We start from the raw sequence: 16,378 nt of genomic DNA on the forward strand, positions 1-16,378 counted from the left end.
ATGACGGGAGTGGGAGGTGTGTGTAAGAACACGTGAGAGCACAGCTTAGTTACAAAGGCTGGACCATTACAAATACCTTATTTGCCCCCCCAACTCAAAATTCTTGATTAAAGTAACCTACAAGGATACTGTAATGCCAAACAAACAAAAAAGTCACAGTGAACATGGTGAAGGCAAATATCTTAGAAATGGTCAAACATACTTGTAGTTTGCAACAGAAAAGTAAGACTGTTGTAGTATCTCTATCAAACAGTTTTATCCATTCCAAAAAAACAGACATTTTTTTCTAAAACTATGAAGCAGGTCATGAAAGGACTGGAGATACCACTTCTCTTCAGCATATGAAATCTCAGTTTAGCCAGCTACTAGTTTTCATCAAATACATGCATGGTGACACAAACAATAATTCCTATTTTGGAGTCCTTTTTGGAAACTTCAGCAGACAGTAACATTTTCAAAACGGTGAAGGTTCTCTGCCCAAAAAAAGTCCCCTGAAGAAATCTCAGTATTCTGTAGACAGAGTACACCTTAATGCCTGGCAAAACATCTGGTTTTGCTGCTTTGGTAAAGAGAGAAGTTCTACACGTCACTGTGACTCCATGCTTTGTTCACCAGTATGCACTGGTGTGTAAGACTCTACCATGAATCCCGAGAGAAAGCTTAGCTATTGTTGTAAAAGTATTCTATGACTTCATGAGAGCCAAGTCTTGAATCACAGACTGTACAAGAGGATTTGTCATGAAAAAATCTACTGTTGTGAAAGTTGCCAAATTCAGGAAAGCCAAGACTTTCAATCAAGGACTTAAGAGGTTTTGTCAAGAAGTGGGAGCAACTATGCAATTCTTTGCTACACATAAGTTCACTTGCTTTAGGAAGACAAATTCTATAGCTAGAATTTTACCTGCATAAAACACAAACTCATTAACACAGTTTAACTCTTCAATATTAAAACTAAAATGTGGAGTCATAATTTTTTCCTTCAAACACAGCATTATGCCAGAATCTTGCCAAAAAATGATCTCAATAACTAGAAGGCAAAGAAAATGATGCAACATGAATTAATCTGAAGAGTCTTATAAGAATTCTTATTTCTTGACACAAGCCTACTTTCATCTGGCAAAAAATAAAAAAATCTACAGAGTCCATTTGCTCTTTCATTCTTTCATGAGATGGGGAAACAAAGTCAAAACTAATTAGATATCAAAAATGACATAAAAGTTGCCAAGTCAAAGACAATGGCATAGTTTCAATGTGTTCTTTAAAAGCTAAATAATAGTAGCCCTTTCAGGAAAATTTACTACTGAGCAGAACTAAAGCTTAATTTTGGTTAATTTGTACCACTTGGATTTATTCAGCAGTCTCAAGTAGTGGCCACTGCCTGGCATAAAAAAAGAAAATGAGACATTATTCTTAAAGTATTTTTTACATTCTTTGTTAAAAAAAAATAATTTTCAGTGCAATTAAATACTATAAGCAAAATTTTATGCTCATGTACATGATGCACATTTTTTGTGGGAGAAGAGAGTTTTCATCATATTTTTAAAGGGTATATAACATAAACAGTTTAAGAGCCCCTAACTTAAAGCTACTTCCGGCTGAACATTATACAACTTTTCTGTTTTTATTTTAAATTCTTTTTACCTGATTTCTTTTTGATTGCCAAAATATCTGCTGCTCATCAACCCTGTTTTAAATTTCTACCACTGCTCCTGTGACTGTATTTTAATTTGAGCCATCTCTCTAGGTTTTCTTCTCATTCAGTCTCTTTTCCCTGTGCTGCCCTATGTTTATTCACTTAAGTACAGAAAAATTTACCTTCTATATTTTTAATCAGTAAAAGCAATTGTTTCCCTCTAAATGAAGAAAGGATGAACCAAAGAAAACATCTCAGTCCTCTGCTCTGGAATTCATTCTAGTGCTATCATCCCAGGGTGCACACAGTATACAGAAATGTATGGCAAGTTAGTATAATCAACACTCACCAAAATCATGCATTAACAATAAGATTCAATTCTGTAAACTGTCACCAATAAACAGTGCTTTGGCATCCTTAGATATAATTCAAAAATGTAACAACGACAAGTAAAACAAGAAATGAGGAAGGAGTAAAGGAACCAGGAATCAATGCCATTATCCAGCTGAAAATGATGGCTATGATCACTTATGTTTCTGTTTTGAAGTTAAATTAAAAAGAAATTAGCTTAAACTGTAAGAGAACCTTCCTCATTGAGAAAATTATTAAAACTAGAATAAATTTTTCATATAAAATTAGGATGTCTTCCTCAATAGAGGTCTCTAAATGAGTTTTTCCATCTATCTGAAGTAGTTTGGTTTTTTTTCTTTCTTGGAGACAGAAATGTACAAAGTCCATTTGTAAGAAATGTAAACATGTTTTGCCATACTTAGTATCCAAAGAAATAAATCCCTTGAAAATCACTGTAAAAAATTCTCCCAAGAGTTCATTTCTTGCTTTCAAATGTACTACACAAATTAAATTTGTCAATGATTTTCAGCATAGTCTTTAGTCTTCTGAATAAGAGAAGAACCCTTGATTAATCTTAATTATAACCACACTTATGAGTATTCAAATCAAAGAATAATCTCTATGTATTTTAAAAGTAAAGATCACACTTTACTAGGTAATGGCATCCAAATTATTATCCAAAGACATTTTATTTTCAAGCAAGCTTCAGGAGTATCAAGCTTACTTTTGATCAATGTGCTGCTTTTTTAAATGCTTTGTAAAGATTTCATGATACCAAATATGCAATCCAGTTAATGGGTAAGATTTGCTAGTACGACATGAAAATGCTAGAATGAACAGAAAAATTGAATGAATCTGTCATTTGCTCATGTGAAAGTTAAGGTAGTATACTAATTTAAATGTTTAGAGGAAAGAAAATAAGGGTTAACAACTATCTTTTTAAAAATTTATTTTCCAATAAATTCTCAGATCTAGGAAGAATAAAGAAAAACACATCAAATATAACTTACCTTTTTGTCTCTGGTCCTTACTTCCCCATAGAAATCTAGGGCCTCTTGTGCCTTTAAAAATTTGCCCCGATGTAACAAATATGCGCAAATCATTACACCAGTTCGTCCCTTTCCAGCTTTACAGTGAATTGCTGCTACATGATTGTCATCTTCACTTAGCCATTGGTCAAGATCTTCACAAAAGGGTTTGATAAGTTCTAGCTGTGGTGGATTATGGTCTTCGAAAGGATACTGTGCAACTGTGGAAAAAAAAGATAACCTCAAATAAGAAAAAAATCTCTCCTGAATTGCTTATTAAAAGTAGGTTAACTTTAGAAATGTTGCATATAAACTTAACAGAGTTCTTCAAGAAAAACTGAACTCCAGAGGAAAATAATTTGTCTCATAATTTTCTAATTTTTGAATAGAAAATAGTCTCTCAACTCAAATTTATTCATTAGACAGGGAAACCAGGTATTATTTTCCTCACTTTATGAAGGAGGAAACTTTGCAATAGAGTAGCAAAGAAGTATCAGAGGTCACAACATATCAGAGGTGGAGGTAAACTCAAAATTAAATGTCACAGGAGCCTCTTATCAGGGCTCTCAATACATTTTCTAACAAAAGGAATTGTAACACTTACAATATTGCATAATCACAAAACATATATTCCAAAGAAAGTACAGATCACTAACAAATCAACAATGGAAAAGACTGCATTTTACACTTCATATAATAAAAACGTCAAACATGTTATTTTAAAGATGGTCTTGCAAATGTTAGTGTTGTATACACATGACTTTAAAGACATTTACAAAAGAAATTGAGAAAAAAAAAACCCAAGCTATAAAATGTATACAACTGTAGTAAAGTTTATCAAGCGAAGTTTCAGGTCTTTTCACATGAGTTATAAGAACTCAAAACTTCTCTGTTCCCTATAGTTAGAGTTGAGGTTTTTAAAAAATTTTTTTCTAGAAATAGGACTTTAAATATATCACTACTAAATTTTATCTTATTGGTTCCACTCTATTAAGATTCTTAAAAATGCCGACTAACATTCAATGTACCTATCTTCTGTGTTATCTAAATATGTGAAAAGTATGTCCTTTATATCTTCAACCAAGTCATTCATAATGGGGTACAAGATACACTCAATTAAGCCTTTGGTGGGACAGAACAGCTCTTCAAGTAGACAATGACTACCATTACAGGGAATCATCAGGACAGCTTTTACTTAGTCATCTGCCCAGCTGTACCATCATTCCATCTTCATTTCCCCAGTGGCATACAAAAACATCCAGAAAAACCTGTTAAAGCTAGATAAACCTCGAGTAAAACACTCTTTGACCAGTAAGCAGTAGCCTAAATCCACTAAAAATGAAACATTCTTAGTAAATCTATCCTGGCTCTCACAGCCATTAGCACTTCTGAATTCTCAAACCAACTGTTTGAAAGTCCATTCTAAACATTTAGGAGGGATCAATGGCAAATATATCAATCTGTCAAGGCACCCACTTTCTCTTTTTGACTATCACGGCAGCATCTTGCCAAGCTTCTCAACTCTTCAGGTCTCTCATGGTTCAAAGCGTTCCACAAATAAAAATGAAAGTTTCTGTGGGCTCTGAGATAGAATTTACTACACCTGGAGAAGAACACATTTAAATCAACTCCTGCTCTCATCTATCAGGCTCCTCTTATCCATATTTCATTATACCCTTTTCCACCACGCAGGTCATATTCCTCGATAGGAGTTAAGTTGTTCTTCTTTCTCCCTGTAATCTCTTACTGTTACACCAAGTGCATCAAACTGTAGGAATAACCCTCTCTTTATTCTACTGTTAGTCTAGGAATTTCTCCTAATTCTCAGTCTATTCTACAATTTAGTCTTCCTAGTACTACTGGCAGGTTTATATGATACTTGTTTCCAAAAACACAATAGCAAAATTAAATTTATTTTTCAAATTTTCTAAGACCATCTTTAAGATAAATATATCACTTAATAATTGAGATTATTCATTATTGGTATGACAGTAAGATTTAGACTGTTGGCTTCAAGTTATCAAACATAATACAGTGTATTTATGCCTACCTCTGCAGTTAAATTTGGCGGTATCATAATGTCTTTCAGCACATCTAAAAGAAAAGTTTAAATGTGATATAAAATTATCTTTTGCACTTGAGAAAAAAAAGTATATTAGTAGCAAACATTTTCTGAACCTTTATAATGTACCAAGCATTATGTTAAATGTCTTACATTAACTATTGCTTTTAATCTTAAGACTCCTGTGAAGTAGGTACTGTTATTATCCACATTTTACAATTAAGGAAATCAAGGCTGAAAATGTTAAGTATATACAATCAGAGCTTATACGTTTGCTTACAAAACTTATAATGCCACTAATATACAACATTGCAAATTCACTTGCATCTATACCTTCACATTCCTTTTGTGAAAATTATATATGCTAATGGTCTTTATTTTTGATTTCACAAGATATGTGTAAACAACTAACTAGCTTCAATTTTATCTCTGCCTTATAATTGAGCATATACAGTTTTCTCAAACTATTACTACAAAAGATGTATGTTAAAAACAGTAAAATTATAAGGGCAAAGGAAAAGTAAAGAATAACTGAATAATGCTAACCTACTCAGACACAACACTTACTACATCTTTTAACCAGATCTTTCTCTCTTTAGAGAAGCCAAAGGTCATCTTTTTCAATAATCTCTCAGGTTATAAGTTTTAATTAAAGTCTGAGAGTAATGAAAGACTAGTAAGTAAAATCAATATAGAATAGAAAAAAGTAATGTTGACTTAGCATTACTTACAGCATGCTAAAATTTGTCTTTTTAATAGTAGTCACGTTTGTTATCATGCACTGGCTGACTCATGATTAATAGGCCATGTTTATAGACATTAATAGGCTCAGAAAGGGATTCCATACATTAGCTTGTGGTCAGCAGCATTCTGGTACGTTCAACTACTAACCAAACCAGATATTTAAAAAATTATTTAAAATAAAAACTTAGCATTTTAAAACAAATAAAGGTCCATAGCCTCTGAATCTACCATTCCAAAATCCCCAAATTTTGAAGCATCTGAAACTTTCTCTTAACTGTATGGCAAACTCAATTGCAGCAGAACTTGATCTGAGTTTATGAGAATGTGTACTCCTTAATTAATAGGAATACACTTACAGCAAAGAGTGAAACATTTTATCCTAGGTACTGTTCCAAATCCCACTGGGGTGTTATACAATACAAAATATATGCTTCCATGTTACCTTTCTAAAAACTGAAAAATTCTGAATGCTGAAACACAACTAGCCCAAAGAATTTCACATAAGAGGTTATGGACCTGTGCTTTACATTTAGAAATCCTGAAATATCTGTAGAGTTCATCTATTTTAAACAAGTTTTAAACTCAAATCCACATGAAGGTTGGGAATTCCCTGGTGCTCTCACTGCCGAGGACCTGGGTTCAATCCCTGGTCAGGGAACTAAGGTCCAACAAGCCAGGTGGTGCGGCAAAAATAAAAAAAAATCCGCATGAAGGTTGAACTAATTATAAGCAAACTGCAACCCACTAATTTCTAACTGGTCAGACCTGAAACAAATCAGCTTCTCATAATATTGCTGAAAACAAAGCTTTTCCATTTTAGCATACTATAATTTAGTATATTGAGTTTTGCTAGAAAGAAAATTTATTTAACAATGACATATGCACATATACGCATCCTTGCTAAATAATTTCATACTCGCTTTTATTAAAAAAAAAAAATGACAGGCAGAAAGAAGAGAACTGACCAAGAAAATAGTAACGTTTTACACTTTCTTTGGTACAGGTTAAAGAGGAGTATGGTCAATAGAGAAGAATCCTTAATGGAATATTTTATAAGGAATCATGTAAAATAGGGCTTACGAGGTGAGGGGAGAGGTATATACCAGGAAACAATTCTAAGAAACTGGTCTCATAAGAGCACAATAAAAAATAAACATTTTGAGTTTCATACAGCTTCAGTTATCTAAAATTCCTGTACATTTTTAGCAGCTCAAAATGTTTGGCTTGATAAACACTGCTGATAACTGCCTTCATACACTGATTCTCAAATATTATTAAGAGGAAAAAAATGGAGGGAAAGTGAAAATAATGAGCTACTAAATGTCTATTAGATGTGCATACCTTACAAAGTTTCCATGTTGTTAAATTCATCCTCACAATCATTTAACAGTTAATACTGTCTCCATTTTATGTATGAGAAAGCTAAAATCTAGAAGAGCATTACAAAACTGGCCCCAAAGCACGATATGTAAATGGAAGAGCCCAGCACCTCTGATTACAAAAGTCAAACTTTTTTCAGTATTGTTCCATACTCCACGCATAATAAAAAATATAGAAGTTTAAAAAACAAAACAATAACAAATTTTAGTCAAAGTCAGCATTCCAACAAGAGCATTATTTGGCATAAAAGAACCAACAAATAGTGATAATGAAAACATGAAAAAATTGTGAAAATATCTACAGGTATGGATAGGGAGTATGTGAAAACATATACTGCGCCTGGTAGTGATAAAAGTGATCTGGGGAGTGGTTGGTCGGGTAAGAAAGAAGACTCTCTTAATTAAAACCTTCTCTGATGGGGCTTCCCTGGTGGCACAGTGGTTGAGAGTCTGCCTGCCAATGCCGGGGACACGGGTTCGTGCCCCAGTCCAGGAAGATCCCACATGCCGTGGAGCGGTGGGGACCGTGAGCCATGGCTGCTGAGCCTGCGCGTCCAGAGCCTGTGCTCCGCAACGGGAAAAAGACTCTCTTAATTAAAACCTTCTCTGATGGGGCTTCCCTGGTGATGCAGTGGTTAAGAACCTGTCTGCTAATGCAGGGGACACAGGTTTGAACCCTGGTCCAGGAAGATCCCACATGCTGTGGAGCAGCTAAGCCCAGGCGCCACAACTGCTGAGCCTGTGCTCTGGAGCCCACGAGCCACAACTACTGAGCCTGTGCGCCACAACCGCTGAAGCCCTCATGCCTGGAGCCTGTGCTCTGCAGCAGGAGAGGCCACGGCAATGAGAGGCCTGTGCACCGCAACGAAGAGTAGGCCCCGCTCGCCGCAACTAGAGAAAGCCCACGCACAGCAACGAAAACCCAACGCAGCCAAAAATAAATAAATTGTAAAAATTTAAAAAAACAAAACACAAACTTTCTCTGATAACTGCACACACATACACACACACACAGAGTCCCTTGTAAATTTATGGTATATTAGTGATAAGACAAGTCTTTCAACAAACCAAAATTAAAGATACATGAATGGTAAATGGGATCTGACTAAGACAAGTGTATTTATACTTCCTTATAACTAGAACTCAAAAGATATCTTTTTTTAAATCATCACCTCATATTGGCTTATATAAGACAAGAGAAATAAAGATGCACTGAAAGAGAGCTTTTATGAAGCAGTAGACAGAAAGTGAAGAAAGGGATAAGATTAATAGGAAATGCTTCCAGAGAAATGAGACTCGTCATAGAATCAGCTAGGCATGTAGGTCTCTTCTTTACTCTCTTCAATGGAGCTATCCCTATCTTACAAAATAAAACTTAATAGATAAAAATTAACAACAGCTGAAGGTTTACCACAAATTGATGCATAGCTGTATGTCAAATAGAATATACCATGAAATATAGTCAACCTTTTAAAAATTAGTATCCAGTGAACATTTAACTTCCTCAAAGGCAAGAACTATAGTATATCTTTATACCCTATCTCCCCCCTCCTCCCCTTACCCCCACCAGAAGACAGATTACAGAGGAAAATACAAAAATGAAGTACACACACTTGCATAAAACGAACTGATTAATGTACTAAGTAATTCACCAAGTATACCTGAATTTGGTTAATGATATGAGGCTAATTTTGTCCTTTCTTAAAATAACTTACTGAATGCCTGATAATAGAGATATAAAGTTACAGTCAATTATTAGAAAGTCCACATTAAGAACTCTTCTTCACCCACATATGTCATATTTGCCATAAAAAGTTTAATATACTATTAAATACAGGTATGTCAAGTGCAAATATTTTAAGATCTTTCCATTTACATATGTTTGCAAAGACATACATCACATCTAATTAATATCCTAAAAATAAAAGAAACAAAATAGAAACATCTGCTACTTATCAGACTCACTTACCCAGAGCCAGAAATATAAACAGAGGTAGAAAAGTAAAGAAGACTGAAAAGTGACATCAGAAATCAAACCATGCTACAACTTGGTAGTTCTAGAAACTTCTGAAGAAAGTAAAATTTGGGGTGATTAAAACAAACAAACAAAAAAACAGAAAGGGAATACTGGCATCAACAGTGGATGGTCTGCTACCATATGTACCTGTGTGACCCTGTTCAACTCACTTAACTTCTCTAGGCCTCAGATTCCCCATCAGTAAAATGAGAAGGTTGGACTAAATGTTCTCTTTCAGGTACTTTCCAGTCTATGATTCCATTAAATGGATGGGGGAATAAGGGAGTTAAAATATGTGCACCAAAAGCTACTCTCAACTAATAATGAGACAGTTCATTAACTTGGGGGTCCGATGTTTGGATATACAAAAACAAATAGGCAATCAACTCTCCAGGCTAGATACCAATGCCAACTTTAACCATAATAACACAAGTGACCCACAATACTGACAGTACAAACCTGAGCCCTAAATTCTAGAAGCAGGAAGCCATTGCATACAGGAATGAAAAGAATTTCCTTTCCTTTCTTTGGATATAATGTTAAACTCAAATAAAGTTTTGAAATAAGGCAGAATCTGTCTTTAGTATCTTTCTATCTTTAGTAGAGAGTCTGGGACTCTCTACATGCCCAGTACTAAGAGTCTAAGCCTGAGGTGACTCATTTAGTAGACTCCAGCTTTTGACAGTTCATGTCCTGTTTGGTTTTTTGTTTGAAACTTAACTTCTGAATCCAGTTGTTCAAAAACTACAAAACTTTGTGGTTTTTATTTTCCTCCACAGAAACACTCTGGCACCTGTAACAAGAGTTTTTGTAGGAGAGGTTAATCCAGAAAAGAGAAAGATACTCGCACAGATCATTTGTTAAGTTGGAACCCACCTAAACTTAAGTTTCTACAGCACCTTTTACTTTCTTTCATCTTACTTATTACCACTACACCGTACACACACACACACACCAGAATCTGACCATAATGGATTATCTGCCGTATTCTAGACAATATTATTGCCAACAAGCTTCTTACACGCCATTCTCTCTGCCTGCACTGCCATTTCCCCTCCTCCTAAGCCTCAGGTCAACCTCTATGATTCTTTTCACCCCAGCTCAAACATGCCATTCTTTATGAAACCTTCCCTACGGGGTGCAATGCACTATTTTGACTGTTGTCTACACAGCTCTCTTCTATACAAGAGTTACCTCTTCTATAATACTTTGTCTACCTTTCACATTAGACTATAATTACCTGAGGAATGGAACTACATCTTATTCACCTCTGCACTAACAAAATGTTGTAGAATGTCTAACATGTAGCAAGCCCTCAATAAATGTTTGCTTCTTTGTTCATCTGAGGAAATCAGTGACAACTCACTAAGAGATAGAATACTAGTGTCTACTTCACTCTCAGGTCTTCTGAAGTCTTATCAGAGTACAAAGATCACTAAATTAAAGATAAAAAAGCAACATCCCACAAGCCAATAAGGCACAGAGAATCTTTCATTTTTTTGGTGAATATCTGAAATCCCACTGAATGCAGAAAAAATCCTTGTTCTTACATTTGATAAATAAACTCTACAGAAATTATAACAGTAAATTAGCATACATAACTTTAGATTAAAATTTTTTCCATTGCATAATTTATACATATCACATAGGAAAAATAAAAGCCAGGTAGAAACATAACACATTTTATGCACAATTTGTTTTTTTAATTAGAAAATGGTCAATATTTTGGGAAGGAAAAAATGGTCAAGAGCAAAAGTGATAAGATATTTTCTTTACACTTTTCTTTCCTTCTTCTTCTATTTTACACCTCTACTCACAAAGTCAAAAGAAAAAATGAAAGGTTAAAGATAAGGTCAGCTAGCTGAATCAAGAGGCAATCCTTACATCCCTGCCCCCGACAAGAGAAACCACCCAATTCAACAATTTTAGTTAACTTATTTATTTTATATACAGTTAGAGAATATGATAATAGCTTTTTCAATCAATTGATCTAGAGACACAGAATAAAATTATGTCTACTCTAGAAGCATCCCTCCATGGAAGATGGCATTAATGCTTTAGCAGAAGCTGTGTGTGAATTACACTTCAAGTTACCACATGGTTATGGGCCCAAAGATGGGCTAGATGCCAAGTCATTTAAAGCAGATCAAGTAACATGAATCTGTGCCAACATTGTTTTACCTCATCATTACACTTTCTAAATGACCTAACAATGCTCTCATCAGACTTCTTGAACTAATTGTTTTAGGAATACAATTCTGTCAAAATATATCTTTACCTCATTCTAACAAGGAAATAACTTTCACTCAATAGTTATTTTAGAAGATATTTGCAAGCATACAAACAAGAAAACATACTTACAGATTGTATATCTTGTAATGGTTTTTATGCTTTGAATCCAAAAACCTTAAAACAAAACAAACAAACAAAAAGCCACCATTAACAAAAATGAGCTAACATTTGAAATTACATTACTACTATTGAGAAAAACCAAAAGACAGATTCTATTTTTCCTAATCTCAAATATCATTTAAGAAAAATAAATAAACTCCAATAAATAGTCTATCCATGGATTTAAACTAGTAATCAGGTCTTTCTTAATTATTACATTACACAGATTTATACAATCTGAAGTAAAGCCATAGCTCTTCATAAAATGAATATTTTCATAATCTCTCTTCAGCCTAACATAATGAGATTGAGTATTAAGAAATAACTTCTTTAAAAAGCAGCATTAGCATTTAGCTCAAGTTTACCTAGCTTATACAGTTTTGTGAGAAACAGTCACATGCAATCAAGAAATCTTAAAGATAATCCTGGAAATTCAGCCATCATTTTCTTTCAAACTAAAAACTTTTGATATTTGAAAGATGCAAGTAATAACTATTAGCTCTGTACAAAGTTTATTAAATATTTTCACATACATATTCTCATTTGATGCTCACAAACATCTGAGAGGTAGGTATCAAAGAAATTACAGGACTTGCCCAAGGTCATACAGCTAATACGTCAAAATAATACATCAAAAGACCAAAGACCTCTCCCCTCAACAATTAGTTAAGAAACTAAACAACTACAATTACAGCCAACACTTACTATATGCCAGGCACTATTTTAAATACTTTATGCATACAAATTTGTTTAATCCTGTAAGGTAGGTAATAGAGGGGTTAGAAAAGTATAAGGCTGAGGAAATAGAATAAATAGAAGAACAAATGGAAAACAGAAGAGAAGATTTTAGAAGATCTAAAGTCTAGGAGATTCAACATATGAATAGGCATCCCAGAGAAAAAAACAGAAAACACAGGAGAAGAAATCCAAGATATAATTCAAGAAAAATACCCAAAACTGAAGGCCATGAATTTCCAAACTGAAAGGGTATAATGAGTATTCAGCAATATTAAAACAGACCCAAATAAAGGCATACATATCTCACTGAAATTTCTGAATGCTGAAGACATAAACATAAGATCCTAGCTGCATGAGAGGAAACATGTTTCATAAAATGAATCTGGAATCCGAATAACATCATCCTTTTTAATGGCAATACCAGCAGCTAGAAAACAACTGGGCAAAACCTTCTGACTTAAAATTATTCCCAGCCTAGAATTCCATACCAAGATAGAGTATAAAACAAGTGTGAATACATATATAATAAAGGCATTTTAAAATAAGCAAAGTCTCAAATAATTTTGCTTTCCACATTATCTCTCTCAGGAAGTTACTACAAGATGTGTTCCACCAAAACAAGGGTGGGAAACCGTGAAAGAAGATGACAAGTTCCAGAAACTGAAGAATCCAACGCATGAGAAGAAAAAGGAGAATCCCCAGAATGAATAGTGAAGGGACATCTCGATTAGACAGTCATACAGCAAGCCTAGAGAACGACTAATCCAGATTAGGGCAGACCGGAAGGTTCCTGGAGAAGATGAAATTGATATAAAAAAAATGTGCTCAAACATATATAGAGATTTATACAACCAGGAGTAAGTTTAGGGATGAATTAAAGTTAAGAATGTAGAAACTAACCGAGAGAGAGGGAGAAAGAGAGAGAGAAAAAAGGAGGGAAGAAGGGATGGAGAGAGGGAGAATTGTAAATCCAGGGAAAACAAAATGTGTAGGAAAAACCAGTTATAATATACTGTATTGCTTAACTATGAATGACATTTATCTAGTCATAATGACATAAAAACCCAATACTGATATAACCAAAATTACAATATACTACTGGAAGAATGGGAGAATGAAAATATGTGGTTGGGTTAAGAGGGAAAGAAAAAAAGAGTCCATAAACTTGAATGTGAAAAATTATGTTACACAGTAATACAAGCAGTACTTATAACTTTATCACTAACTGATATGTCATACTACAGTTGATGAAGATATCAAAATATTATTTACAATCAACATTGCAAAAATTAACAGTCATTAGACCTGCCAACAGATTTGATTTAAATGTGTTAATAACTATTATTATATAAATGTTTTAAAATATTTTATAACAATTATAACCAAAACTAATATAATAGGCACATTTATAATCCTATGAATTTTATTTTATGGATTTAAAATCATTTTAAGAAAGGGTTCATAAGCTTCACCAGACTGTCAAAAAGGTGCATGGCCTAAGATTAAGAACCCTTGCCACAGGGCATAGTTTGGAAACAAAGGAAAATAACTACCTTTTTTTTTTTGTGGCAGTGGTTGTTAATAAACCCTATAGAACTATTTGATTTTAGTATTTCATGTGTACAACTTTTTTAAAGTAAATATTTAAGGTATGTGTAACTTTTTATAATTCTTTGCTTTAACCCACTACTTCAACCAACCCAGGACGCACTGATTCTGCTACAGACTTCTACTGAGCTATAAATATATTACAGGAAAAAGTGGTTTGTTACAGACCCTTTCACTCCTGTCTGTTCTACCCTCTTTATCTTCTATATTCCTGTACCTTTTTCTCAATTTTTACTTTTGGACTTTTCTTTAAATTGAGGTAAAAATTTACATACAGTGAAATAGACAGATCTTAGGTGTACAATTCTATAAGTTTTGTAACAACCACTCTAATCAAAATATAGAACACTTCTACCACCCCAGAAAATTCCCTCATGCCCGTTTTCAGTCAAGCCCCACCAAGCTCTCAGGTAGCTACTACTATTACCATATATTAGTTTGGCCTTGTTCTTTAATTTCATGTAATTGTAATCATGTAATATGCATTCTTTTTAAACTGATTTCCTTCACTTAATGTTTTTCGAATTTACCCATGTTGTTACATGTATGGATAGTTCATTCTTTTTATTCTATTATTCCACTGCATGAACATAACACCATTTGTTTATCCATTCTCCTTTGATGGATATCTGGGATGTTTACAGTTTGGGGTTATTATGAATAAAGTGCATAAACATTCTCGTGCAAGTCTTTTGGGGGACATATGCTTTCATTTCCTTGAGTAAATAACAGCTAGGAGTAGAACTCCTGGGTCACAGAGGAGATAGGGTGCGTGCATATTTAACTCTATAAGAAACTACTGAACAGTTTTCAAAAGCAGCTATACCATTCTACAGTCCTACCAACATTTTAAGAGTTCCAGTTGCTCCACAGTCTCATCAATATTTGGTGTTGTCAGCTTTTTAAAATTCTAGTCCTTCATTTGTTTATTAGCCATTTTTACACTTTCTTCTTTGAAATGTCTGTTTAAGTCACTGGCTCATTTCTTCCCCCAAATGGATTATTTGTCTTTTTTATTACTGATTTATAGGAGTCTTTTATATATTCTGGGTATAAGTCCTTTGTCAGTTATTTGCTCCTTGTGTATGACTTGCCTTTTCATTTCCTTAATATTGTGCTTTGAAAATAAACAAATTTAAATTTTGATAAAATCCAATATATCAAATTTTTCTTTTGTTTAGAACTTTGCATCCTCTCTGAGAAATCTTTCCCTACACATAAAGAATTCATAAATTCTCTATGTTTTGTTCTAGAAGCTTTATACATACTTTTAGACTTTTCTCAGTTTCTATTTTAATTTGGTTGGAAATTTAGGTAAATATTATGGGTAATTAGAATAACCAAAACATAGACAAATGATTTGAAGGACAGTGATCATAAAATTTAATAAACAACAACTCATTGCTACCTGCCATATCTTCCACCATAGGTTTCTTCTGAGAGAAAATGAATAAGTAAAAAATGATCTACAAAATACAATTTTCTCACAGAAAGCCTATAATGTAAATGTGAGCAGAGGGGGGGAAAAAGGTATTTTGGAGAATTAACAGTTCATTTTTAGTTCATTCTGAGTCTGGTAACTATGTTTTGAATCTAAATACATAAACCAATACTATATTAATAGGTATGTACACATCCCATTGCCCATCTCCAAGGAATACTATTCACATGTGGCAGCCCTTCGTACACTTCAACTGGAGTCTAAAGGACTGACAGAACACATACCAAAATGATCACAGTGGCTATCCTGGGTTTTCAGGGAAAGATGGAGGCTTTCATGATTTACTTTCAACAATTTACTTCTACAATTTTGTTGTTAAAACATAAGCACATACTACTTTCAAAAGAAAAAAGTTTTCTGTCCTAATGTATTTTCCCAAAAAAGTAAGAACTGATGAAATTATATCACACTATGTTTTACCTCCAAAAAGTGAGCTTCATTAAAAGTCTAGGTTCTTTTAAACAGTATTTTTTAGAGTTTACATAAAATTAATATTTTCATATACTATTTTTAAAGTAGAAAAAACAAGGATCAAAGCTTTTTTCAATGTGATAACAGTCCTCCTTGAGAAATAATTAGTTTTAATGATTCATGCAATTCCTATTTATAAAGACTCAGGAGGTTTTTCTTAATTATATTTTCATTCATACTGAGCCTGTCCTGAGGATGTTAAAAAAAAGAAATTATTGGCACACACTGTATGCCAAAATCACAAATCTAACATCAGTGAGAAATGATGTCAACAAAACAGAAACAATTCATTAAAATGCTGGTAACGTGTTATCTCTTTAAATCCCTCCTAGAGGCTCCAGCCATGGAAAGCCTATTCTTCAATTTCATCAGGACACTTCATATGTTACTTTAGCTAGGTGTCTAAAATGTATGTTCAAAGTCAACTTTTATCCTCTTTTAACTTTCAAGTATTA

The 16,378-nt window shown here is 33.7% G+C and overlaps 1 protein-coding gene across 1 annotated transcript in view; it reads right to left on the reverse strand.

The window, feature by feature from the left end:
- PTEN (phosphatase and tensin homolog) overlaps window positions 1–16,378 on the reverse strand; it is a gene marked incomplete at its 5' end in the record, with an annotated part of 88,085 nt that overhangs the window by 27,016 nt on the left and 44,691 nt on the right. The window contains 3 exons of the mRNA XM_060033467.1: window positions 2,995–3,233; window positions 5,063–5,106; window positions 11,576–11,620. Of these exons, the coding sequence (XP_059889450.1) occupies window positions 2,995–3,233; window positions 5,063–5,106; window positions 11,576–11,620 (328 nt within the window). The remainder of the gene's footprint in view (window positions 1–2,994; window positions 3,234–5,062; window positions 5,107–11,575; window positions 11,621–16,378) is intronic.

The sequence above is a fragment of the Delphinus delphis genome, chromosome 16, assembly GCF_949987515.2.
Source record: "Delphinus delphis chromosome 16, mDelDel1.2, whole genome shotgun sequence".
Taxonomy (NCBI): Eukaryota; Metazoa; Chordata; class Mammalia; order Artiodactyla; family Delphinidae; genus Delphinus; species Delphinus delphis.